Below are 27,682 nucleotides of genomic sequence, written 5' to 3' on the forward strand. Positions count from 1 at the left end.
CTTAAGTAACTGGCTTTTTGGCATCTTTCAGTCTTCCTCGGCAGATGGAGTTTGCTCATTTCCTTTGGGGATGGCTCCGGTGTTGCATATTGTTGTTGCCCGCTGTACATTTCTGAAACTCATACAGTTATAGAATCACAATATTATCACTCTCTTATTGCGCACTTCTGCACACTACTAACGCAGAATGACGCTACAGAATCTTTACCTTTGACCTCTCTGCAATGGGAGGGAGTTGAACCAATCGTGTTGCTCGTTGTTGAGAGGTGCTCAAGTTTCTCGGAGGTTCATACCCTCTCGCCAACATGGTGAGTACAATCATTCCAAAGAATAGATTATTTGCAGTAAAGTAAAAAACAATAACTGTCGTAAGTGTAGGTTTACCTATTGGGGGTTTAGTTAATAACCAACTATTTGTCTCCGTGATGCAATAACAACGTTGCACGTCCCAGAACATCACAGGTTAGCACGCCGTGTTAGCGTTGAGCTAATATAGCGGCAGACACATATCGTCATGGTTCAGACTATGTCCTGGAACTGATGCTTAGCACAAAATAAAAGTAGAGACCACCAACAGGCAGTTAGCCTTGGTTACATGTAACAATAGTAAAGACGTGTGATGGTATTCTTAAACTAGAACTTTAGGTTGGTAAAAAGCGTATTTAGCAAGCTGGATGCTTAGCTAATTAGCTAAACTCTCACGTTAGCTTTATGCAAATCATTATTCTTTGCCAGGGCTTAGACGGAGTCGGAGATCATTCATTACGAACAGCATTTTACACGGTAACGTTAGCAATTACCTAGCAAGCTGGCATTACTCAGATGCAAAGGTGAGAATCATTGTCAGGTAAAATGAACAAAGGCAAATTAAAGTAACCTGCTGAAAGACAGCCTGACAGACGAGGCTAACATTACAGCTAGCGTTAAGTTAGTAGCTAACTAACTAATTAAGTAGTTTTTATGAGAACGTCAATGTATGCATTATCGTTTACATATTAAATCACTTAAAAGTAAAATCCACAAACTTAAATTAATGGAGTCCTCAGCAATATTAGCTAAAGTAATGTAACATTTCTACAAGACTTGATTACAAGTGGATTAGTTAAGTTACGTCAACCAGACCAACACACAGAAATTAATTAGTTAGGGTTGTTTTTAAAGTCATGTGTACTTTGGATTTATGAAACGAAATGTGGAGTAACGCTATGTTATTTAGTCTATTACTGTCTAGGTGTAGTGAAGTATATTAACGACGAAATATTTAAGAGAACACAAAACAAATTTGAGCGCTAAGTTACGCAGTCTGCAAGTCAGCATAGGGAGTCCACAGGAGGGAGCTAGCTTTGTGCGCGTTACAGATGATTTGACCATGCAGGAGGGATCGTTTAACTACATTTGAGCCACTTTTGGAAATCTGCACGAGCAGAGCATCACCTGTTCAATTTCACTTGGGAGTGAAGGGTCAGTGAGGGTTAGTGCCTTCCTTCTACTTTCAAAATAAAAGCTGGGGACAGGTTTTTTTAACCACCAGATGGAGACAGAGCAGTATTTGGGGTCATTATCGTGAAAATCAAACTGCGTTTACACTAAATGACTAAAATCACATTCAATGTGGTTGCAAATGATGTAGTTTATAAACGTAGTTACTAGATATGTCATATTTAACTCCTATTTTGTGTGATTTTCTTAACCATTTTTAGTATTTTTTCTTTTTGCATTATGATGAATCATTTTAACAAAGAAAATGATTAGAACCAATACAAGAAAAACATTTATGAATGAGGCTCATTGTTACTTCTTTGTTCATCTTAGATTGCTGCTCTCCGAAATCTAATGAGCCTGGTATGGGATGGTTGACTCTGTGGGATTCAAAAAACGAATGGCTCAAACAAATAATAATAAAATGGGCTGTGGCTACATTCAGAATGACAGCATTTTCAGAAAATGTGTGGCACAAATCCGACCTACCAGTATGAATAGTAGGCCATGGTAGGGGATCATTTGGACCACCAGAATGTGGCTGAACTTCAATCAGTAGTGCAGATCCACACGCCCAAAATAATTGAAACTGTTTGCTAAACCATAAGCCATACAGGCATAATGTATGTAAATCACATGTTGTCCTAAATAGTCATATGGTTGCCAATCGCCCCTTACAGAGGAGCAATACATTCAAAAGCTGACTGTTGTTTCCTTGTGCGGACTTCAACTTTGAAAGATGTGACCCTGGCGTCCGGGTGTGGCTGTGTCCTGTTGCAGCTTGCTGTTCAAAAATGGTTGGCTAGTCACCGTTTGTGATCTCGAGTGCATGATCAGGATTGCACAATCTAATTCTGCTCTTACAAATCTAATTGTTGACTTGCAGACTGAGTAGTGTTCAGTTTGTTTGCAGCTCTCTCAAATCTTTTGTCGTTAACATACTTCCATATATAGGTGCACCAAGCTAAAACAAATGCAGGCTAACAGCCCTGCAATAAATCACCATGAATGTTATCATGTTTTAGAGAGGTGTTGATTTCACTTTATGGTGATTTTGGTGGCTGTTTGTGGTGCTGTTGAATTGTGCTGCCTTATGCTGAGAGGTGTTTCTTATATTTTGTCCACCCTCCTTTTTATAAATGTTGTGGAATGATACATTTTTTGTACTCTGAAAATGGATATTCATGTATTCCTTTGATCATATTTAACTTTAAATGTGAAACATATCATTTAGTCTTTTGTCCTCATTATTAGATGAGGTTGTGCATGTCATTTTAAAACTTTATTTTTATCTTAACTACAGTATTAACTGTAATTTAAAAACATTTCAAAACCTTAAGCACATATTTGGAGAAACCGTACTGGTAGCTTTATTGAATTAAGAAAGCAGCTACCTACGCATCACACCACTGGCTGTTGTGAGTTCACTAACTCTGTGTGGTGTTTCTTATTCATGACAGTCTTCATCGGAGGCTAATAATGGCCCGAGCCAAGCGCCACCTTACCCAGGTGTACCGCCCTCAGGGATACCTCCCCCATTTGTAAGTCAGTGACAGATATGTTTATGACAATTAGCTTTCCAGTTGTCATACAGGGCTGTACTGAGAGTAGTAATTATTAAAGGTCTTCATTAATGTTCACTCTAATCTAATGTTCCCTTTTCCTTTGTCTAGATGGGACCACCAGGAATACCGCCTCATTTCCCTCCTATTGGAATGCCCCCTATGGGACAGCGACCACCCAGCATGACTCCTATGCCTCCTGGTATAATTCCCCCTGGTATAATGCCACCAATGGGTGCACCGCCAATGGGACAGGTGAGTCTTGTAAGAAGCTTGAAGGTTTGTTTCTATTGTGTTGGGGATGTTAGTTCAAAGGTCGTGGTGGCCTGTGTTTCTGTTGCTCTGAAAAGTGAGAAGTGTCCATTAGGATATGTTACATAGTTAAAGGAAAACTTTGTCATTACAATTTGGGTTTTACTTGAGTTGCTCTGGTCATTGGTTTTATCTGGTCATTGGTGAGCATAAAAGTTTACTTACCAAAGTTATGGCTGAGATATCGGAAAGTGGCAACATCACAAAAAAAAGGTCAATGGGGCTCGACACATGAAAGGTCAGACGAACAAACATCCATCTCAGTTTACAGACCAACTTCCTGGTTTAACTTTGACCTACTGTAGTTGCTGTAGATGTGTGCTCTCATGGATTTTGCTGTGCAATCAGGGATGACTTGCAAAATGATGGGTGTGTTCACTTTTGGTTGTACCTCGAAAAATAAAGTGGCAGCTGATCTGGCCAAATTTTTGTCTGATCATCTGACTGCTTGTGTTTCTTACCCTGTTTCTGGTAAGAAACACCAGAAACCCTGCCATATATATATATATATATATATATACATATATATATATGTACATTTTATTTTTATTTTTTGCAATGTTACTGTTACTTTGATGAGTACAGCGTTATCATAACTGATAGAGCCAATGGTCAGAAATAAACAAAAATAAAAACTGTTAAATAAACTGTTAAATAAAAAGTTTTCTCTTCAACTCAGTCATGTGTTATTTGTTATTATTAACTCCTTTTTTTTTTGTTTAGCACTTGAAAAATATCAGTTGACAGAAGATATTTGTTTGCAATTATTTCATATAGGGCTCTTAGTCCTCTAAAGAGATGCCACTTAACTGAAGAAGATTGCTTGTTCATCAATTTGAACCCCTGCCACTGAAAACTGCTGTGGTAGTCACACTATTTTTTGTTTAAGTTTTGTGTATTTATTTATTTCTCTTTTTAAAGCAAAAATGGATCACATTTGGCAAGCATATGTGGCCCTGTCATGCATATAAATAGGTGTGATATTGGGGGGGGGGGGGGGTGTTTGATCAAGGTGCCAACAACACAAGTCTGAAAAGGTGGAGAGGCGATGTAGTTTGGTGTGTTGCTGCTGCACAGATCGCAAGCTGTGGCATCACACCATTAAATAAGCAGAGCAGACTCTGTTTCACCTTCTCCCCCCCCAGCTGCAAGCAGCCTTCCACACAGACAGCAACACCTTGACTCACACTGTGTCTTAATACTTCTGCCTGCACTAGGTGGTATGGAAATGCCAGATGAATATTTCATGATGTTTCTTTTATTAGATGCCAGGCATGATGCCACCTATGATGCCAGGGATGATGATGCCCCCTCGCATGCCAGCTGCGGCTGTACAACCAACAGGGCCGGTAACTCTCCTCACTACTTTCTCATCAGTGCTCTGCTTCACACTTCTTAAAAATACACTGCAATCTGTGAAATGCTAAATGAAGCATTTGCACAGTCAAGTAAAACTGTTAAAATGTTCTGTATATTCTCCATTGAAACATTGAACTGAAGCAGCTGAAAAACACCATTAAATACAGTGTCTGATTAAAATTAGAATGAACACCTGCTGTGTTCAATATGTCCCTTTATTGTCACTTTTTTGTTTTGGCTTTGGTTCAGCTGTGAATCACTAAACGTAATGAAACACATGAGTCCTTCACTGTTGATGTTCTGTTCATTTGTCTTTTTTACTGAGTAACAAGCAAGTTATGCAAATGAGCAATCTGATATTTATTGTGACAACATCCAGGCGGCTTTAGAGATCATAAGACATCCACTTAATCATCACAAGTATATTTTTGCATCTCCGGGGATGTGGAGTTTTGTTCTAATTAGGAAAGCTTTGTCAGTTACTATGTATTGTGAATGATGAGTCAATATTTCCAGCTGAATTCATCATTCAGTGGTAAAGATGTGCTGATGTGAACGTCCAGATTTCTGAGTGTTTCTTGGGGAAGTAATCCACTAATAATAATCTTTTTTCCACAGCCTGGTGTTGACTCCACAGGTACGATCCTTAATTTGTCACTTTACACACAAATCATATTCTTACATATTTTGTATTCATTAGTACAGCGTCTGACTGATTTGTGTTTTTATCCTCACAGCTGCTGCACCTGGAACAGCTGTAAGTGTAACATCATTTTTCTTTTATATGCAGTAATTGCAAGTTCAATTTGAGTTCTCATCATTGGTTCTAGTATTAAGTCTTCTGTCTTCTCATTAACTGCAGTCTGTCAACGTTTCATTTGTTCTTTTGTCCCTGCAGAGTACCACAAATGGATCTCCACAGGATGAACAGCAAAAGAAGGTTTGTGCACAGTGAAAATGGAAAGATAGACGTGAAAGACTTTAACATTAACTAGGAACTGTAAAAGCATTTAAAATTGACCAAACCAAAGTTAAGTTGTTTCTTGCTCTCTTGAAACAGCTGATTTATCTGTTGTTTTTGTCTGTCTCAGAAGTCCCTATGGACAGAGCACAAGTCACTGGATGGGAAGACCTATTATTACAACACTGAGACCAAGCAGTCCACATGGGAGAAACCGGATGAACTCAAATCTCCTGCAGAGGTACAAACCTTTATCACTTTCAGGTGCTTTCTGCGACAATTCAGCATAACTTCTACCCTGTGTTACTTCTAGATTGTATCACAGTACACATTAATCAAAATGAAATAAATTGTAAATGTGCCAGATTGAGACAAGGTTGACTATTTTTCATCTACATTCCTTTTTCAGAATAATGAAAGGCCCTATCTGCATATATGAAAAGTCTCACACTCTAAATATATATATATATATATAAAGGTTATACAATTAGTTAAATAATTAATTCACACAAGTTATCTTTAAGCAGTTTATCACTACTAAAATACTTTCCCTTCTGTGTTTTTCCCCTTTTTAGCAAATGCTGTCTAAGTGCCCTTGGAAGGAGTACAAGTCAGACACAGGGAAGCCTTATTATTACAACTCTCAGACGAAGGAGTCCAGATGGACTAAACCCAAAGAGCTGGAGGATCTTGAAGGTAAAGAGCTGCTGTCTGATGCTGTCAATTCTGTAGTGAGAAATACAGTGATGTTCCATACTGAGAAACGCTGCGCTCCATGGATGAGCCTTTAACTGCGTGATGAATGGCAGGCCGCTGGCATTTTTGACGAATAACGCCATGCATTAGAGGGGGTTTGGGCATCACTGATGTACAGACACAGGAGGCACAAATACATGAGCACATGATGGCTCCTGCAGTACATTTATCAGAGATAAATGCTGTTCTCTCATCTGCAGGATGCTTTGAAATGAAAACAAATACCCTAACAGCTATCTCCTTTTGTCTGTTTCAGCTATGATCAAAGCAGAGGAGAATGGGTAAGAGCCTCTTGTTTACCTCCGGTTACAATTCACTGCTGCACTATGTATTATTAACAACAAATACTGAAGTTATCGAAAATGATTTGTTTCTCCATTATCTAAAACCTCTTTATTTTATTGCTTATTCTGTGTATTACCCTTTATGTTCCAGTCAGCTATATTGTCCTGGTATACTTCCAATCATGTTGTGTGGTTTGACTTGTCATGGTCTGATTTCAGAACGGCGGAGGCAGTGGCTCCTGGCACCGCAGCAGCTCCTGCGGTGCAAGTGGATAATACAGCCACTATGGCAACCGTAATGGAGGCGGAAACTGCAACAGCAGTCTCAGAGGAACAGCTGTCTCAGGCGGCAGTGCATCACGCAGCTGAGGTCAAGACTGCAGATGCACCTGTGGCTTCCTCAGAGAGCTCAGTAGCCACAGAGGCCGCAGCCAGGTAAACATTTATGTCGGATACAGAGACGGGTACTGTCTGCGGTACTCAGATATACACCATATACATCCAGCCAGAACCATAGAGTCACAATGACACTATACACAGCACCCTTTCAACTTAATGTATTCATGGATGAGGAGGTATATTAAATATTAAATGCTTCATGCAAACACAGCTAAATGAATCAAATAACATCTTCTTTTGCCCTCAGTGTTGAAGTCACAAAGGAAGAACGGCCAGAACTTCAGAAGAAAACTTACAAATGGAACACGAAAGAGGAGGCCAAGCAGGCCTTCAAGGAGCTGCTGAAGGAGAAGGTGAGGCTCAACACGTAGATGAACTAGAGGCCACATGCTGTAGGATAATGGAGAGGCTGTGTTGTCTCTGTCAGCCTGTAGTGCATGTTCACACCTCTTGACATTTAGCCGATCAAATGTCTTTTTGTGCTTGTATCAGCATGCTCGCCTGGACATATATGAGTATCCATTAATGTGCTTTTAGCTGTGACCTGCACCACAAGTACTTCAGTCTTGGCTGGTCAGACCGAAGGTTTTTAAAATACTTCATTTTGAATGTGCCATGGCAGCTACAAAGACTGTGGGGAGGACTGTCTCATCACTTGCAATGTAAAATATCCAAAGATTCAAACCCGACAATTCGCCATCATGGTGGCTGTAGTTTGCCATTGATTGATTTATGTACTTGTTTTTTTTAAATTGTTGGTGCGCAAGCCATTTTTTTCCCTAAAGACTAATTGTTTAGTTCTTTAAAAAGTACCGTCTATAAAATACAATTTGGTTGACAAAATTTAGTTAATTATTATCATGATACAGCCATGTTAACCTGTCTTATTATTTTCTTATTAGACAATAGTGTGAACTCAGGGCCCACAAGTCAGCCTAATATATTTTCATCAAAGTAACTACAACAAGTGTTTTGATGATTGAATTGAATGCCATTACACATAGAAAGTCTGTTTTTAAAGTTAATTGTACCACGTCAGCCTCTGCTAATGCCAGATGTGCTTACCAGCACATCATTTGCATTTTGATCTGGATCTAATCCCTGTCCCTCCTCGTGAACCCCTGGGAGGTCTTGGCACGATTGCTAAGCTTCACCTCCTGTTGCTGTGGATGTGTTCGGTTGCAAGGCCTCCCAGCACCACCCACCTTGAATGCTGCTATATTTAGGCTCTTTTTAATTTTGTGCACAAAGCTCTCCTCTGAGATTGCTTGCCATTTCCTGCAAGATCTTAATGGCTCTGTCTTTATGATTAGCTTTATTGGATCAAAGGCACAAGGCTGGCTGGGATTAAGACAGTGAGAGAAAGTGGCATGCCTCAGTGAGTTAGAATAACTGTGACAACTGACAAGACAGAGGCACGCCGTGGAATCAGTTCATAATGGATGAAGGAGTCACTCCCTGGGAGAGGCAAGTGGCAGAAAGGGCGCTTACATAAATCCTCAGTGGCTCTTGGTTGAATTATTGCCACTCCACACCTCTTAACCCGGCATCTATTAGTAATTAAGAAAATGTATGACTTCTAGGAGACAAAGCAGCACAGCTCATTGTTCCTCTGCCTGTCGCCTGTCTCATATGCTTTTTCTAATAAAGAGCAGTAAAACAATCAATCTTCCTTGATCTGTTGTTTGAATATGTTAGAAATTTACAGACCACCATGACTTTGAATCTTATTCTCCGTATTTCAGGGTGTGTCCTCCAACTCCTCTTGGGAACAGGCTATGAAAATGATTATCAATGATCCTCGCTACAGGTACACTATTCTCCTGGGATCAGTTTATCCTATTTACAGTAGCAGGTTAGAGCAATGCTCGTCTGACCCCAAACTCTCCCTTTTCTTTGTCAACACAGCGCGCTTCCCAAACTGAGTGAGAAGAAACAGGCGTTCAATGCCTACAAAGTCCAAACAGAGAAGGAAGAAAAAGAGGAGGCCAGAATTAAATACAAGGAGTCCAAAGAGACCTTCCAGAGGTTCTTGGAGAACCACGAGAAGATGACATCTACCACCAGATACAAGTAAGAGCTGCAGTGATTTTTTTCCCTGTATTGATTTGTGGTTCCCTGAATTGTCAATATGATTATGCAGATGGGATCAGTGAAAGGTCATCTATGGCTTGTGCACGCCATCATGTAGATACAGCGCTGTTAGCTTCCACTTTAACTGCTTTGACCTATTAGCTCTTGTCACACTGTTTGCTTAATTGTGTTCTCCATGACATGTTTCTGGATCACAATCTAGTGAGTGAGCGGACTTTAAGAGCATTGTGATTTGTTGGTTCTGATGTTGGGACTAAGGTACATATGACATCTTGGATTTGGATCTAAATCACAACCTTGGTGTTCTGTTTTATCCTGTTTCTCACTGTTTTCAATACATTTCACACAATACAACAGTGATGCTAGAAACTACAACTAGAAATAGCATCTTTTTTACTAAATATCTACTAATTCAGTTGCTTTAGGGTTTTTCTTTTCACCCTTAAACATGTAGTAAGAAGTTATGCATTGGAATTGATGCCAACAACATTTAAAATGGTTCAGTTTTGATCATTGGTCTTGCATGTGACATCATTGCTTGTGACATCCAGTTCTCCAGTACATTCGGGTGTAAGTCATCATGACAGACGGATCGACTGGTGACCTTGACAAAGGGACAGTTTCAGAGCTGGCACTGGGGTTGTTGTGGTGACTGAGGCTGTAATCTGGGATGGCTGACAACAGGCAGTTAGACTGGATGGCAAGGCTGTCTGATTGTGTGTGTGTCTCCTTACATTTGATACCTTATTTCACTACTATCAACCGCAGCTCCTGACTTTTCTGAGCATCAAGTTTTGAACAGCCGTTAAGGAAATTAGATCTTTTCAGTACACATCATGAAAGACTCAAAGGCTGTACTTCTTAAGAATTTCAGCTGTACTTTTTTCCATTTTTCAACATGTTATATGTTTTGTATTAACTCTACATAACTGATGGCTTACACTAAGCATTAAGAACCAATGTTTTAAACTTAAATTTGGCCTGTGAAATGCTGCCCTCATGTGGGTTATTGTGTGAATATATCCTAAGCAAGTTTGTGTGTACTTTCAATCCAGGAAAGCAGAACAGATGTTTGGTGAGCTTGAGGTGTGGAGCTGTGTACCAGAGAGAGACAGGCTGGAGATCTATGAAGATGTATTGTTCTACCTTGCTAAGAAAGAGAAGGTAAGTTCAGCCAAAACGTTTTCATCTTTGAAGACATTTTCAGTCTGCATGTTTCTCATAATGATGTAGAATCGTTCAAGTATCAAAGATGATGTTCTTTTAAGATGGGGGGGGGGGGGGGGTGAACACTGGCGCAATTAACATCCTGGTTTCCTCCTCTACAAACCGTTTCCAGGAGCAAGCCAAGCAGCTAAGAAAGAGGAATTGGGAAGCTCTGAAAAACATTTTGGACAACATGGCCAACGTCACATACCGCACCACCTGGTCTGAGGCCCAGCAGTACCTGCTAGACAACCCTACCTTTGCTGAGGATGAGGAGCTACAGAGTATGAGAGCAGAAATTCATGTCTTTGTTTACTTAATTTAGTTTGAAACAGATGGTAGACGTGAGACAAAGTTTCCTCCTCACTTTAGGTTTTACTTGGTTCTACGTGAAGATGCGTAAACTATTTGAGTGCTCCCTGTTGATTGTGTTGTTATCTGCTGACAGATATGGACAAAGAGGACGCCCTCATTTGTTTTGAGGAGCACATCCGTGCGCTGGAGAAGGAGGAGGAGGAAGAGAAACAGAAGACTCTTCTCAGGGAGAGGAGACGACAACGCAAGAACAGAGAGGCCTTCCAGGTGAGGGAATTGAGGGACAACACATGTGAATCTCAAAACACTCACAAACAGGAAGTCACCATGTCAGGGAAAGAAATGCTGGCTTAATGTCCTAAATTTACATCAAGCTGTTCAGCTGTTGGGTATTTTCTGTTTCTGATTAAAAAGGTTTAATAATAATCTAAATCCAAGTCACAAAAAGATATGAACATATCGATAGCAGTTGCTGTCCTGAATTCATATTTTGTCGTTTCCTCTCAGAAATTCCTGGATGAGCTCCACGACCACGGTCAGCTTCACTCCATGTCTGCCTGGATGGAGATGTACCCGACCCTGAGCTCAGACATCCGCTTTGCCAACATGCTGGGCCAGCCGGGTAGGACAGCAGGCCACAGCACACGTGGCTTCACGTGTCCGCACGAGCTGAAAGCTCTGAAGCACGTGGATGTGACATGCAGACAACAGCACATGACATGAACACAGAAATAAAACATACACAGCTCAGGATGTAAATACTGTATGAACCACAACAACGCACTGTTGCATTAGGGCTTTTTTACCCCATGTATTGTATTTTGTATATATTTTGTACATTTTTCCAAAAACATTGTACACACAGAGTCCTGTATGATTGTTATTAGTTTTTGACTTATCCTGTCCGTTCTGCAGGTTCCACTCCCTTAGATCTGTTTAAATTCTATGTGGAAGACTTGAAGGCCCGCTACCACGATGAAAAGAGGATCATCAAAGATATTCTTAAGGTAAGATCGTTTGTACCTCTGCTGAAAATCTAACTTATGTCCTACATAGTGTCAAAGGAACAAACTGTTGACTTCTCATGTGCTCATATCAGTGTTTCCTTTTTAAGAGATTTGTTTTGATATTTTAATATTTTATATCATTCGTGTTCTCGTATGTTCTTGCTTGTGCTGCCAGGACAAAGGCTTTCTGGTCGAAGTCAACACTAGCTTTGATGACTTTGGATCAGTCATCAGCTCAGACAAGAGAGCCACCACACTGGATGCAGGAAACATAAAGCTCGCCTTCAACAGTGTAAGACTCCTGTATTACATACATTCTTCCTTACTAGATAACAAATCCTGCATAGTTCCTTAAGACGAACACAAAGTATAAACAAGTATATTGAAAGGATAACATTTCAAAGTTGAAGCCAAATGTAGCAAACCATGGTGTCTTTGGATCTCAGGATTAAACACTCACCTTTGTGTTGTGTTAAGGCCTTTTCCTTGTTGTTTTCACATTTTCGTTGTTTATGTTCATCAGATTAACCCATTTTTAAACCCCTTTCTGTGCAGTTACTGGAGAAGGCAGAAGCCAGAGAGAGAGAGCGTGAGAAGGAGGAGGCCAGAAAGATGAAAAGGAAAGAAGCAGCCTTTAAAAACATGCTGAAGCAGGCAACACCCCCGCTGGAGCCAGAGACTACATGGGAGGGGGTACGTCCTTTTATGCAAATAATCTTCTTATAGTTTCACAGCACCAACTATTTTCTGTTTATATCCCTCTTCCAGCTATTTACATTTCTAAGCTATTTGTAAAAGTAATAAACCGTAGCATGTCTTTGATCGTACTTAGTATCATGTCATTGTACTTGGGTGTTGTGATGACTGATGAATTGTTTTACAATTTCAGATCAGAGAGAGATTCCTAAAAGAATCAGCCTTTGAGGACGTGACTTTGGAGTCGGAGAGGAAAAGGATATTCAAAGACTTCATGCATGTGTTAGAGGTAAGTCTGCCATGACAGCGGTAATGAGCTAAATTTATCAATCTTTATGACAAAGAAGAGGTTTAACATGGCATGTTTTTTTCTTTAACAGCACGAATGCCAACATCACCACTCCAAGACAAAGAAGCATTCGAAGAAGTCCAAGAAGCACCACAGGAAACGATCCCGCTCTCGATCTGTTAGTAGTCCTCTCCACTGTGCTTACACGACACAATAATAATTCAGCAGTCAACAATCTACAAGAATACCGCCTTTGCCTTTATTTCAATACTTCATATCATGCCTCCTTAATCTCTGAATGACTCCACTTTAATGTTTTGACAGGGCTCGGAGTCTGAGGACGAGGAATACCACAAGAAGAAAAAGAGGTCGCAGTCCAAATCTCCTTCTGAACGCTCGTCTAGTGCAGAATCTGGTGAGTGGCTTTCAAAGCTTTTAGAAGGATCTATTTATCGTTGTCTGGAAGAAGTGCAACACTTTTGACATTAACTGACATTTTCTGCCTGAAAACAGAGAGAAGCTATAAAAAATCCAAGAAGCACAAGAAGAAGGGCAAGAAGAGACGCCACAAGTCTGTAAGTATGCTGTACAGGAAGTACAAAATCCATTTATTGTGTGTATATATATAATATGAATGTTGTGTTTGTGTGTGGACTGATGGTTGATTATGTAACCCAGGCATCGCCAGACTCCGACAATGAGAAGAAAGGAAGAGAGCGTGATGGAAAGCGTGAAAAGGACTTAGAGAAAGATAAAGAGAATGACAAGTCTCGGGGGAAATCTCGCTCAGACTCGAAACAGAAGTCTCCGAAAAGAAAAGCGGCAAAAGAGGAGGTTGGTTTTCTTTTATTACTAAATGAATGTATTTTTTAAATTCCACCTGGATGTTGAAGTTGGAGATTTAAGTAGTGAAAGTTAACAACACAAGCGTGTTTTAGAACAAATTCGGTTTAATTATTTCAACTCTTTTGACTGCCTCTTTTTTTGTGTGTTTGCAAGACTCACTTTCATCTTTATACCAGTCCAGTTTCATTCCTCTTTGTTTATGACGTTACTGAGTGTTTGTGTTGTCTGTGTTGTATTCAGGGCGGCTGGGATACGTCAGGCAGTGAGCTGAGTGAAGGAGAGCTGGAGAAAAGGAGAAGAACTTTGCTGGAGCAGCTGGATGCACCTTGATGATCACACCCGTGCTGCCCTTTGTACACTTCTACCAACATGCATTCCCCCTCCAAGCTCATCCGGCTGTACTGGTCGTACCACCCTGGACGGACTGTGTGAGATAACACCTTTCTCTGGTTTTTACGGGAATGAGCTTACACACTTATTTGGTGACTAATTTGATATCAGGAAACTGATCGACTGATCAATTGTTAAATGTCAGGTTGTCTTTTTGTTGCTTTTGTTAGCTTTAAGTATTTTTTTAGTTGACTGTAGTTGTACATGTTTTTCCATTGCTAATATTTTTTTATATTCAATTAAAAGTATATCTTTAATGTCACACCAACTGTCTTTCACCTGGAAAAAGTAGCATAAGAAGAAATAAGTTTAAGGGCAACATCTCAGTCATTATCTCTGATAATGAAAACATCTTTCTGATTTGATCCAACTTGACTGGAGCTGTATTCTTGAAGAATGATCCAAAAAGGTTTTAATTGAACTGATATACTGTAGTGAAATGTAATAAAATACTGTTTCAATGGATTACGTCTGTAATTGGATACTTTGAGGAGATCAATAAGGTCAAAGGCAAATGTTCTCTTGTGTTATTTGTGTACCATCTCACATATACCCACTACTAAACCCTCCAAAGCATCTGCCTGCTGTTCTACCAGATGTAGAAAGAACTGACAGTAAGTGTTTCATTAATAGATAATCCAGCTGCTAGGACGACTAATCAGTGGGGGGATTCATCATATTACTGGATGACTCGTATTTAATTCAGTTTAATGATGTATAAAACATTAAAATTGCTCTTGGCTGCCAGTTTATCCGGTACACCCAGCTGAAACTAATGCAGGCTAACAACAGTCCTGCAATAAATTCTACCTTCATGAAGGTTATATACATTCAACTTTATGGTCATTTTGGATGCTTATATAAAGCTGTTAATTGTACTGTGTTATACTGATGTCTTTTTAATGTTTGTCCATCTCATTTATATCAGTGAGGGTAGACGAGATATTACCTCGGAGTATAACAATACAATTAAACAGCACCACGAACTGCAGCCTGCAAAATTACCATAAAATTGGATAAACACCTCTCTATCACAGTGTAACTGAACATTATAACTTTAATGAAGGTTGAATTTATTGCAAGGGTGTTGTATTAGACTGTATGATTTAAGTACTGCTCTTCATGTAACAGGTAAATAAATGCTAAAAGTCTTGCATTTCATCAAGGAATTGATATTTTGATTTGTAGTCCCCCGGGAGATTTTTTTTTTCTGTTGTCAGAAAAACTGAAATGACTTGCTGCAGTTGTTGTTACCATAGTAATGGTGTAATGTATTGAAAGCTCTCCATCATTACACATACATTTCAAAAAGAAAAAAACAGTTCTATATTCAATGTAAATAGTTTATTTGATCATATTCATTGAAAATCTCATCACCTAATTTTAAAAAACGCTTGTTATTTTGTAATGAGCACAAACTGCCTAAAATACATTTCTGGTGAAAGTAAAAAAAACAAAAACAAAAAAAACATGCCAGTATTATCCAGTTATAGAAATGTCACTATTACAGACGGTGAAGTTGAGAGAAAAAGGAGATGAACGGCAGCATGTGCTTCAGTGGAGATAATTACAGGAAGGTGCATCACGAAGCCACAAAACCAGCTCATCACAGGTCAAACTAATAGAAGCTAGTTTTATTAGATACAATGTGCATGAGTTTGAAATCTGTTCAAATGTACCAACACTTGCAAATCAGAACATGTTGCATGTTTTCGTAGCTGGCTTTGACGGCACCTGTGACACACCCACAAGCAAATTCAGTGAGACGTCATGATTTAGCACACTTTACTGTAGATTCTGGCTGCATTTGGCTTCATTAAATATACAAAAAATGGAAACAAAAACTATAAGTTAAAATAACATTCAAGTTGTATAGCACAAGGCAATGAAAACTTTTGTTTAAACAATATGTACAATATTAACCATCTGGTGATGTGAATTAAGTAAAAAAAAAAAAAGAAAGAAAACATAGCAAAATATCTGTACATTTAGGAAACTTTTTCGTGTTGTGTACTTTGTTTTGCCATGTTTTTAATGACCATGGACGCATTAGATGAGCTTAAAAGGAATCCTTTCAGTGGTTAAATACTATACATTAAAATTACAATAAAGTGAGTAGACACCGTAGCCTGGAATATAATTAAGCTGTAAAAAAAATGAATGATGAAATGCAAAGTTATATCCAGTTTAGACAATGAGATCATCCATTAGGGTTCATCTTTCATGCAGTTTCTACGTTTGGTAGAAAATGTATTTGCTTTGCGGGCTCGTTTACTCTGCGTCGGTTTAACTTGTTCCCAGAAACCAGACAAACTGCTGTGCTGCTACAGAAATGCAACATTTTAAATGGACGGTAGAGTTTTATGAGCGGAAGCAGCCTACTTCTATAGATTAAAAGCTACAAAATCCGGCTTGAACCGTTAACCGCAGTGAGAATTTATGAAAGAGAAGTGAGTGTGAAGAGGCCTGATATGTACAATTCACATTAGCCTGGTGTTGTTTTGAAATGAATTACTGCTTTTCGTGTCTTTTCTGTTCATTCTTCATCATCCTTATACTAACTTTAGTACAAATATAGAGAATTATTTTCTGATCACCTTCTTCACGCCTGATCACCAGCCCTTTTTGTTGTCATGAGATGTAAAAAATAAAAAAAAAGTGCAGTTTGAGCACGTGTTTGTGTAGTAAGAGGAATGGAAAAGAGCACCGGAATGTACCGAGATACTACAGGGTATCAAACTCAACACTAAAAGATGTCATATTTGTAACAACTAAAGGGAACGCGTCCCATACATTCTACATTATGTTTCCAAGGAAGCATCTCTTCACGTGGCTCTTTAAAGGCCACCGCAAGTCCAGTTTTACACATCTTTAAAATTAAAGCCAGGTCAAGTTGTATTGCTTGAAGTGGGGAATATTAAAAAAAGAAAAAAAGAACAGTCATCAGATAAACAGAAGACGGCCCACAAAAATAAGTTCAGGCACTTGGCTTGTCTAAGGTTTCTAAATCAACCTTTCAGACGCTTTCAATTCAGTCCCACACACGTCCCAGTCCTTCATAGTGAGAAGCTGCTACTATACCACAGACATGGAATAACGTGTATTCTTATGTAATATATATACATACTCATCTCTATGGTTGCTACAACGCTCGTCTTTCACTTGTCATCCTTCACTCTGCATTGAACCTCCTGTCTCTCCCCCTCTCGACGTCACACATCCTTCACAACCCAGCACATGCACTGCTCCCTCGTCACATGACCACTTCGCCGTTGTTCACCGGCCGCAGGTTCTGATCATCAAAGCGCCTCCTGACACTCCTCCGCACTGCGTCTGCTCGCCTGTAAGGCTGATTCCTCAAATCTGAGAGGGAAGAAGGGGTTGGGGGGGAGGGGGTGAATAAAAGAGCTGTCAGTCATCGTGTCAAGGCGTTTTGATGAGCCCACATGCTCGGAGTGCTGGCAGCCTGTCTTTCAAAGCAGCATGAGTTCTACACAGAAAAAAAAAAAAAAAGAAAAGCCTTGCAGGTCAGCTGTCTCTGGGTGTTACGACAGAGACAGGCCACAGGGCTTTGATTTGTAAGCCTCTGCCAGAAATCTAGATGACCTTGCATGTGCATCTTCCCCATAAAAAGGGGGACTAAATTACTGAAAACTCAGACATTCAAATTTACTGATATAAAAAGAGGAGAAACCAGACGGAGAGGTAGGTCAATACTGAGTGGACCCTAAATGAAAAGAAAGGAAGGGAGGTAATAAAGAGATGCTTGCCAGGTTTGGGACACATCCACCACTACAGGGGTGCTACTGGAGGAGTTCCTTACCCTCGAGTAGACATTGGGAAATTTAGTAATATTATTCTTCTTTAGGGCTAGATGAAGAGAAGACAAAATGAAGGTTAAAAATGGAGGAGGAGGGGGCTGACCAGAGCATGTCAGCCCAACATCTTCACACTGGCTTTCGCTAAGAGAGCACTGCAAAGCAAAGTGGCAGCAGGCTGCATGGGGGAAAAGGCCAGAGTAAGGTAAGGGCACGAGAGGGGACAGAGCTGGAGGGTGTTAACTGGTTCAACTGGCAGGGAGGAGGATCAAAGCTTCTGTAGCTTTTTCTTTTCTGTGTTAAACCCAGTCTGCTTTGCAGAGCGGCTACCAGCAGGACAGAAGAAGAGCCCGTTTCAAACTTCCAGTACAGAGCAATTGTGAACTGAAATAAACAAATATGGTTCCAGGACACAGCAGGATTGTTACGTTAAACAGCATTTTGACCAAAAACCAAACCAAAGCATGCGTGCAGAAAACACTAATTATCACTGAATTAATTACCACAAACCAGGTGTAAATTCAGTAAAGCAACCTGGGTGCATGTTAGCAGCACACACAGCATGCAACTGCAAAGACAGACTGCCTCGATGTAAATGGTTATTAATATGTGGACATCGTGCAGAATATTAGTGAGCCAGATCACAGAGAGGTGATCAGTAAATGGCAGGAGCAAGCAAAGCATATTATGGGATAACTGGGAGAGCAGGGATGCATTGTGGGAAGCGGCAGGAATGAAGCAATCAGCATGCATGAAGCTGTATCAGCAGCAGTGATAACGTGATAATGAACACACATTGAACATTCATTTATAATTAAAACATTGATTGAAACACACAGAAAAGCAAGTTATAATGCCACAGACACACAATCATGACGTTAGTCATACCTGCCATGTAGATGATGACTGAAGCTTGTATATACGCTACTGTATATTACAACATGGGGCTGTAACATGTTGGGTGCTACTGACCAAACTGGTATTAAAGTATTATATATATATAAAGTATTCGATTCATAAGTCAGTATTTGTTTTCAATGGGTCACCACTAGATGGCAGCTCGCAGCTTCACTTGATGAGAAAAAGTACACTTTTAATCTCCTGTCAGGACAGATAAGAGTGTGACCTTGGAGACAGTTTCCTCTGTGACATTATGGTTTGCCATGGTTGATAAAATGATGATGATAAATGAGGGTGTCACACTTCATGCAGGTGGGCAGAGAAAACCGTTACCCCAACACCAGAGTCATGCTGAGGAGGGAGAAAACACGTGAACACACAAACACACGCACTAATGCGCGTGTGTGCGTCTCAGGTCCGATGTGTGAGTGTCCAGTGAGACAATTAAAAGAGGAGGGGTGTGAAGAGGCATGCAGGGGTGGAGGAGAGAGAGAGACATAAAAGAGGAGAACGTTTTGTTCCAGCAACCTTAGAGAAGAGCGACAGTTCTACAAGCTTAGTAATGGTACTCCTCATTGAGGGCGGGCTCGCAGAAGAACCGAGAGCCACGCTTGGCTGTGCGGGCGGTAAAGGGCACTGTCTTCAGCACTGCATTGAGAACAACAAGGACAACAGCCAGGACAAGACAAGACAAACACAATATAAGAAAAGCGGACACCTACAGGGGTTTAGCACTGGTTAGCACTAAGCAAATATCCAACAACAGCATCGGGGGTGGGGGGGCTCAACTGAAGGACAAAAACTTTCTTAATTCCAGGATTTCTAGTTTTAAACTCTTTCTGGATAGTTATATTGTTTCAGATGTTTGGATCAATCTGAATTTAAGTTGTCTGATTGTCGTTAACACTAGAAGCACATTTAGATTATTCGTGGCTAGTGGTGGAAAAAACATGGACAACCTTTCCCAAAAATAGTAAAACCACGATGTAAAAATACTCCATTACAAGTAAAAGCAGTTCAAATCTTACTCAAGTAAAAGTATTAACAACAAAACATATTCCAAGTATTGAAGAAAACACTAATTAATTATAATCTGGGACAATGCATTGTGTGATCACATGTTTTGAAGGTAAAATCTTATCTTGCAAAGAAATTCGTAACTACTTGACTTATTTTGGCCAATATTAGCTTATTGCAGATATATATCATATCGGTGTATATGTCACCAAGAAATTTCTGTACAGAAATGCTTAAACTAGGTTTGACATCATTTTGAAATATAGTTTGTTCACCAGAGAGCGCTGACAAGTTCATTTTTCAGCTGGAAAATGTTCTGCTCGGTATTTATCTTGGTCAAAATTAAAGAAAAAATAAATGAAATGTGATAAAAAAAAAGCATATAATGTAGCATTAAATGGAAATATTATAATAAAATGTATAAAGTATATATTCCTCCAAACTGTACTTGAGTAAATGTACTTAGATAAATTCCACCACTCCCATAGCAAGTTTCATCGCCCTTCAGTAAACACAAGATGTATTTATTCCCTTCTGATTAATTAATATTCTAGGAGCTAGTCACCACCCGGCCGTGTCTATGTACAGATGGTGTTACAAAGCAATGACAAAGCAGATAAGATAAGCAATGATCATCAGACACATTTGAGCTTCACTGGATTAGCTGGACTGTCAGTGCATGTTTGTACTCTTTAGGTTATTCCTTTGGTTCTCAAACATCTGACAGCTGACATCATTGTGTTAGTTAGCTTAGATCCCTTTGTTAATGACTGAATGTATAGCACCGGAGAGGACCGTCATGCAGAGCGCCCTGTGTGTGTGTGTGTGGCAGGAGACTGCAGCCAGGCCCAGGTGACGTTACCCGTGATGATGTCCTCAATTGCTCCATCTTTGCCTTCGTAGACGTGGCGGCTGTCTTTCACCTGTTTCTTCCTGAGCTCCTGGATCAGCTCTTGCTGCTGCCGCTTGTTCTTATGAGATGGAGACTGAGGAGGACACACACACACACACACACACACACACACACACACACACACACACACACACACACACAATTTAACATCTATTAATAAGTCTCTGAGTACAGCATAATCTACAAAGGATTCTCCCATCCGCTCAAATATGCCTTTGCTCCACCCATCCCTTTACTCTGAAAGTTTCTGCATGTGTGAGTTAATTGAACCATTTAGGAAGTATAGCAGCTGATCCTGACTTGATGTGAAGAGGCCCAGCGGGGTGTCAGACTGTGGAAGCAGATATAACCACCAGCCAGGCAGCTAATCCTGTGATCAGGAGTCTGGAGGAAGGGAGGATGGAGCGGAAGGGGAGGAAGTGGAACCGGCTTACCTTCTGGTCGTCGTGCTGCCCTAAGCAGGCGGGAGGGCATAGAGAGGGAGGGGTGAGGACAAAAAGACTTACCTTCTGGTCTTCCTCCATCATGGCCTCCTGTTCTAGAAGTTTCTCCATCATAATCTGCTCCTGTCTCTTTTTATGCTCGTTGTCCTCCTCTGCTTGCTGCGGAGATCACATACACATGTGCACACAGTTACAAACTGTTTAAAAATGCTGCTGTTTACCAAAGAGGAAACTGATGTTATCATGATATAAGACACTCTCATTTTAAAAACATTCACTCGTTTCTGTGGTACTGTAGTAAATCATTCTTAAAATGTGCTTCTATAATATGTATGTATTATTGAGTATCCCCACACTGACCCTCCCCAGACGCTGTTGTGACTTAAAGGGAACGCCACAGATTTTACACATCACAGTCTGTTTACAGATCTTAGGGAGGACTACTGTATCATTGAAAAAAAGTTGTATAGAGCTTTCATGGCTCCAGAGGGAGATGCGAGAAAAAAATGATCTTTGTTTAAAACTCTCCATCGTTGCTCTAAGTTGGAGAACTCTTTTTTAAAGTCTAGAGTCCAACCTGCTGTGGAGGTGAGTTTTTGTGTGGGATCGTGTGAGAGATGATCATTTCAACTCACCCTGTAAGCCTTCACAAATCGCACAAACACAGGGAAGAAGACGGAGGGCGGCGTTGTTTTGGAGTTCTCCCCAAAGAACTTCACCGCCTCGTCAAAGGCATCCTTTCAAAGACAGACAGCGGACTTACTTAGAAAACATTCAGATGACTTGTTGACTCACCTTCAACAGAGTTTAAAAAAAGAATTAAAAATAGGCACTAGAGCAATTACAAAGCGAGGTGTGCTCATGTTACCTGTGCAATCTTGGCATCGTCCTGCAGCTTCTTCAGCTTGCTCTCATTGTGTGCGATGAAGTCTTTGAGCATGGTGTTGTGGCCGTGCATGCTGTACTCTCTCTTGGTCAGCTCCATGCCTCTGTGCAGCTCCCTAACATCCAGCAGGACGTTCTCCAACGACACTGCGAACGCGAGCAGATGCATGAGTACGCATGCAAATCCCACACTGAACTGTAAATAGTCAATGTGCGGCACAGCACAAGATATCTTGTAACCTCTGTACAGCTCACCTGCTGCAGCTTTCTCCACATAGTGCAGCTCGTTGTAGAAGACAGAAACTTGTGCATACTTCTCCTTCACCACATTGGCTATGTAGTGCAACAATGTCATCTTACGGTCCGTTGACTTGGTATCAAGTAACTGTAAAGAAAGTAAAAGACACAAAACTTTGGAAAACATTTGGAAAGAGGAAGTAGAAGGCTTTAAAAGGCAGCAGGAGGCAACTTACCAAGTCTAAACTTTGCAGCTTGAATCCGTACACCGCTCCTCTTTTGCTGCTGTTCATGTAGTTTCCAAGTGCCAAAATAATCTGACCAACAAGAAGGAACAAGAATGTGAAAAAGGAAGCATGCATTCATTTAACATGTTAAGTCCAGACACAAATGATTCAGTTACCTCTAGAATTTTCTTTAGCTTCTGTGATGACTTGATGGACACAGACGCTGCGATGACTGCATGAAGTTGCTGCGGGGAAACAGAGATGATGACGTGAGAAGATTCAGCATTGTCACTTTCTGTGGTCACAACATCACTATAGAGCGCCTCTTATCACTTTCAGTCTGGAAATGTGGTGTCCCACACAAAAGAGATCCTCATTCTCACCGGTGTGAGCATCTGCACGCTCTCGCAGAAGTTGCCGATGAAGGCCATGATGGTCATCTTCTGCATGAGCCGTTCGATTTTGCTGAACTGCATCATGAAGCGGTCCTCGTCCGTCAGGCTCTCCAGCGGCTTGCGCTCCTTCTCAAACTGCCGCAGGACTTTAATCTCGTTCTCTGTGGGCTGGAAGCGCATCAGACACTCCACAAAGTCCACCGGCAGAGTTCGTAGGTCGAATCTGACAGATGGAGAGACACGAGGGGGGGGGGGGTTAGAGATACACACAACAATAACGACAATTACATACTGGAAACCCAACATAAAAGACACAGAACATTTGTACTTTGAAACGTATGGTTAAAAGTATTTTATAGTAAAGAATCATACATTAACTTGTAAATTGCAGGTAACATTAATTCAAAAGTGATTTTTTAATGAAACAGGTGGAACATACACTCAAAACAATGTCTCCTTCAGGAAAAGGTTTTATGCAGAGAAAGCATGCAAGAACACCAGAAGGATTGAGGTCTTACATCTGAATGGCCTTGCAGATCTCCTCAGGAGTCTTGCCCACTTTCCTCAGTGTGATGGCCAGGTTCTTTGCTCTGTTGGAGTCCAGCAGCGTCACCTTGTTGGGCCCCTTGTGGATGACCTTCTGCTTGCTCATGGTGAGGTCGATTGCCGGGCCCTGGGCTTTCGTCTTAAACATCTCCTCGAACTCGTCCACGTTCAGGTCCTTAAAGACGGCAATGAGGAATCAGTTAATGTTCCGTTATCGTGGAAATGAGGCCAGAAATGAACTCAATGCTTGCTGACTGAGAGAAGACTCTCACCTCGAGTATCCTCTCGTCATCAATCTCATTGAAGACAGTCCCGTTGATCTGGTTCGGTTTCAGGGCTACCCAGTTGAAGACGGGCATACGGAACTTTGTCTTGATGGGTTTCTTGATCTTAACAGCTACACAGGACACAAAAGAGTCAGCACAGCGTCCCTATCTACTATCAGAGTACACACACATACATTCACACACGTGCAGGTGAAAGGGTAGACAGGTATCTGGGATTGGTGACACACATGACTGTCTTATTGCTAAATAACATACAAGTTGATCGAGTTGATCACTATTTTGATTTATTTTGACAGAACGCTTCCTGCCTTTACAGTAAACAAAAGGACACTTGAAGCATGTTAGCCTCTGGCAGGAGAATAGGGCCAGAGGTTACACCTGTACAGTAAACAGGGCATATGGTGAGGATTTCCTGCCTGGCCTGGTGACAAACACAGATTATGGCTATTTGTGGACCACCTGGGCTGACTCAGTGAACCTGAGCATTGAGGTGGCGCCCTGCTTTGCCGCACAGACAAGGTGTCAGCAGGGACAGAAAGATAAGGCCGTCATAGGAGAAGTAAACAGCATTCCTGCTCTGCATAATGCCTATCACTTTCCATCATCTGCATGCCACAGCAGGTCATTGTGTCTCAGCAGGCAACCAACACTTTGACATGTCGCAATAAATTCGTAGAAACACACACACAATAACAAAACTACAGGAAGAGTGAAAGTAAACCATGCAGGATTTTGAAATTTGGTATTTTCTTTGTTGTTTAAAAGCATCTAAATGTTTCACAGAAAGTCTTGCTTATATGTTGCCAAGTTCATGTTTGTTAGAAGTGGAAAAGTAGTAGAAGAGTCTTGAATTACACAAATGGGACATGTTCCTGTGTTTTCTACTGAGATTCAGAGACTGAAAATACCATTTTCAAAACTTGTGATAAAGGAAGGGAACAGTGAGGGAGAACAAAACACCATACATGACAAGCAGAACCTACAGAAAAGTTTGATGGGTCCCTCTGGTGTGCAGAAAAAGAAACAATTCAAAGACAAATCATTAAGAAAATTGAGTTAGTGAGAAAGCTTACACATGCACATCTCAAACACACAGTGCAGTAAAGGCTCTGTGCTTTTAAAGATAAAACTTAAAAAGGGGTTTCCGCTGTTTTACTGACTGATGTAAGTAACCGTTTCCTCACTCTAAAAGGTTAGCTTACACATGCATACATCGCCAGAAATATGCACCTGCATCTACATACAGCACAGTACAGGTTGATCTGGTTTCAGAAAAGTCTGTTGCTTATCAATACTCATCATGAGAAAACTGTCAACTCAACACTGATGTGAGACCTTAGTTCAAACCGTCTTTAAATATATATATAAATTACATCATTTGGCAAGATATACGGTCTCATCGCTGTTGATAAAATCTAAATTATTTTCACACTTTTAACATTTTCAACAGATTTAACATTAGATTACAATATTCCATTTGTTCAGTTATCATTGAGCAATATACGGTTCTGGTCTACCAGCCAATACACCTTTGAAAAACACACGAATGCAGATTCAGACTAACTTTTTTGAGCAACAAGCCGCAGCTAATCAGTGGCTAACTCAACACCATACACCACACGCATGCAGCTGATTCACAGTAAAAGCCCTACAGCAGTACCTCTTCCCTCGAGCCTACTCTTTCATCACATTCCCAGCAACAGGAAGGCTTTTACTGTGAAGCAGATGCAGTGTTAAGGTGGCATTAACATTAAATATTTGCAGTGGAGGAAAGTAGTTGGAATACAGCTGAATTTCCTTATAGCTCTGAAAATGCAAACGAAGCTGCAGCAGGAGCTTCTTGCAGTATGATTATCTGTCTGTACTGATATTGCAGCTCTTAATGATGCGTTTATTGTGGAATAATTTCCTACTATGTGCAGAAAAACTACCACTGTCATATATATATATATATATATATATATATATATATATATATATATATAGAGACATCAGCAGAGAAGTCCAGGTCATAAAAGAAGCTGTTTTGCCAAAAATCCAGCATTACCATGTTTAAACATATAAACTGCTATGCCCATTATAGAACATTTTTCATCACATTACTCATATATAGACACAAACACGCCAAATGTGTGTATTTTTTTTCTTAGAGGACCATACCTGCTAACCCAGAGTTCATGATGACAGTGGGCGTCCCACAGCCAGGCAGTGGGGGGGCTGCAGGAGGAGGCGGAGGAGCCATTGGTGCTGAGGCCGGCCCTGGGGGAGGAGGTGGAGGTGGAGGCGGAGGCGGTGGAGGTGGGGGAGCTGTTGCTGCAGGAATGGCCAATGGTCCGTTTGACACTGGGAGAGAGGACAGACGGAAGGGTAAACAAACAACCGTGTGTTCAAAAGAAGTTTGGAAAGTTCAGCTATTGAAGAGTGTTTGTCACAAAGTTTCAGTTTAAAATAGTTTAAATGAAGTACTGGATACTAAACTATTACAGGTCATGTTTGTTATCCAGCGTAATGCTTAGTATCATTTTTTATCAGACGTGTACATATTCTCTCCTGTCGTCTCTCTTCTGCATCTCATGATTAACAGCTTATAAGCTAATGAACTGGACTAATGTTAAACCTACATGTGCCGTTCACTGGCAGTGGAGGGGGTGGAGGAGGTGGCGGTGGGGGAGCAGGCATGCCCGCTACGACTCCCACATGGTTTGGACCGACAGCTGCACCATTTCCTCCCATCAAGGCACCCGGCAAGCCCTCCACACCGGAGGGTGGAGAGGGCAGGATGGAAATGTCTCCGTCTCCCTTCTTGTGGATCTTGATGGTGCCTTGTTTCTCCAGTTCGTGGATCTTCTTCTCGAGGTTGCTCTGTCGCTGGATGGCCTCGTCCTTCTCCTTCAACATCTGCCGCAGCGAGAGTACCTGCGAACTGGTGTCTTTGTAGACTTCCTGTGCGGGAGAGGGACAAAAACAGGGAGTTATGATTTGTGAGAGGAAGAGGAACCACAGAGGTCAAGACGTTTCCGAAGTTTAGCTAATTCAAAACCAGGAATAGAGAAATAATTGAATATTATTACAAAAATTATACACTGACTACTTTGTGGTACTGTTGCAAATACTTCGGTACAAACATATGGTTTATCTGTAAAAAATGAATGTGCGGTGCATCTAATGTGGGATATGTGGATGCAAACGTATTGTCGAATTATATTTTTCTATATTTCTGCCTTGGGAGTGGAAATCCAACAATCATTCAGTAGGAGGAAAACCTTTCAGTTTGTATTTAGTGGATACTGTGAGTTCTTGAATGACAACTTGAAAGATGAATGTGAATGTTCAGTCTGACCCTGATGGATTCAAGGTCCTTGTTCCTTTGCATCAGCTGCTTCTCCAGCTCCACGATCTTTGACATGGCCTCGTTCTCCATGTCCTGCAGCTTCTCTGTCATCTGTAAGAACAACAGCCAGGAGGAAAAGGTCACACGGTGATTGCCATGACAACATCTAACTCAATATGCAAACTAAGAGATCCAGTGGGGCATGTATCATATATCTTTTTCAGGATTAAAACAAATTGTGAGGATTTGAAAGTGAGTGTGTGTGTATATATAAAGTGCCCTCACAGTCTGTGCGGTGGCTGACAGTTAAGGGAAAGCATGAGCTCATAATAAATCCCACGGTGAGAGGGGACACACGGCACAATAGAGGAATGAGACTAAGGAGTCAGTTTTGTGGATTTTCAGAGAGTAAAATCAACAGTCGAGGGCTCTCACATGCGACATGTTCTCCTCCAGCTCCTCCACCCGCTCCAGGGCAGCGTTTTTGGTCTCCGCATCCTCCAGAAGGGCTCCCACGTCAAACACATTATCCAAGTAGGCCTGGATCTGAACCTGCAGCTTGTCGCTCTCTGTATGCTTTAGTTTCTGGAAAACATGCACACAAAAAGAGATATAGTGATGATAAGAGCGGGCAGTTAGGAAGTGGGATATTTGTTTTTTCAGTTCACTGCACGAGGTCGGCATTGATCTCACCTACGCAGCTAGGCCGGATTTACAGAACTGACTGT

General features: G+C 40.9%; 2 protein-coding genes across 3 annotated transcripts in view; one reads left to right on the top strand and one right to left on the bottom strand.

Moving 5' to 3' along the window:
- Positions 1–277: 277 nt before the first annotated feature.
- Positions 278–14,420, top strand: prpf40a (PRP40 pre-mRNA processing factor 40 homolog A). 2 transcript variants are annotated; one of them, XM_070914057.1, is made up of 26 exons: positions 278–308; positions 3,153–3,296; positions 4,619–4,702; positions 5,331–5,349; positions 5,450–5,469; positions 5,611–5,652; positions 5,804–5,914; positions 6,249–6,369; positions 6,686–6,710; positions 6,933–7,148; positions 7,360–7,465; positions 8,858–8,922; positions 9,021–9,185; positions 10,262–10,370; positions 10,546–10,696; positions 10,861–10,994; positions 11,235–11,349; positions 11,643–11,734; positions 11,910–12,026; positions 12,290–12,427; positions 12,624–12,719; positions 12,811–12,897; positions 13,044–13,134; positions 13,233–13,294; positions 13,398–13,553; positions 13,806–14,420. In XM_070914057.1, the coding sequence occupies exons 1-26, from the start codon at positions 306–308 to the stop codon at positions 13,893–13,895; spliced, it is 2,559 nt and encodes an 852-aa protein (XP_070770158.1). In that variant the 5' UTR covers positions 278–305; the 3' UTR covers positions 13,896–14,420. The 2 variants fall into 2 exon arrangements, with proteins under 2 accessions (XP_070770158.1, XP_070770159.1); XM_070914058.1 differs by lacking the exon at positions 278–308 and adding an exon at positions 2,946–3,020.
- Positions 14,421–15,948: 1,528 nt separating this feature from the next.
- The window catches only part of fmnl2a (formin-like 2a), a 49,619-nt gene continuing 37,885 nt past the window's right edge, over positions 15,949–27,682 (bottom strand). The window contains exons 12-26 of the mRNA XM_070914007.1: positions 27,390–27,539; positions 26,964–27,065; positions 26,245–26,566; positions 25,784–25,966; positions 23,609–23,733; positions 23,309–23,511; positions 22,779–23,013; positions 22,572–22,640; positions 22,405–22,485; positions 22,187–22,316; positions 21,915–22,078; positions 21,682–21,783; positions 21,110–21,205; positions 20,553–20,676; positions 15,949–17,318 (exon numbers count right to left, since the gene is read on the bottom strand). Of these exons, the coding sequence (XP_070770108.1) occupies positions 17,209–17,318; positions 20,553–20,676; positions 21,110–21,205; positions 21,682–21,783; positions 21,915–22,078; positions 22,187–22,316; positions 22,405–22,485; positions 22,572–22,640; positions 22,779–23,013; positions 23,309–23,511; positions 23,609–23,733; positions 25,784–25,966; positions 26,245–26,566; positions 26,964–27,065; positions 27,390–27,539 (2,196 nt within the window). The 3' untranslated portion in view covers positions 15,949–17,208. The remainder of the gene's footprint in view (positions 17,319–20,552; positions 20,677–21,109; positions 21,206–21,681; positions 21,784–21,914; positions 22,079–22,186; positions 22,317–22,404; positions 22,486–22,571; positions 22,641–22,778; positions 23,014–23,308; positions 23,512–23,608; positions 23,734–25,783; positions 25,967–26,244; positions 26,567–26,963; positions 27,066–27,389; positions 27,540–27,682) is intronic.

Source organism: Enoplosus armatus, chromosome 11 (genome assembly GCF_043641665.1).
Source record: "Enoplosus armatus isolate fEnoArm2 chromosome 11, fEnoArm2.hap1, whole genome shotgun sequence".
Lineage (NCBI taxonomy): Eukaryota > Metazoa > Chordata > Actinopteri > Centrarchiformes > Enoplosidae > Enoplosus > Enoplosus armatus.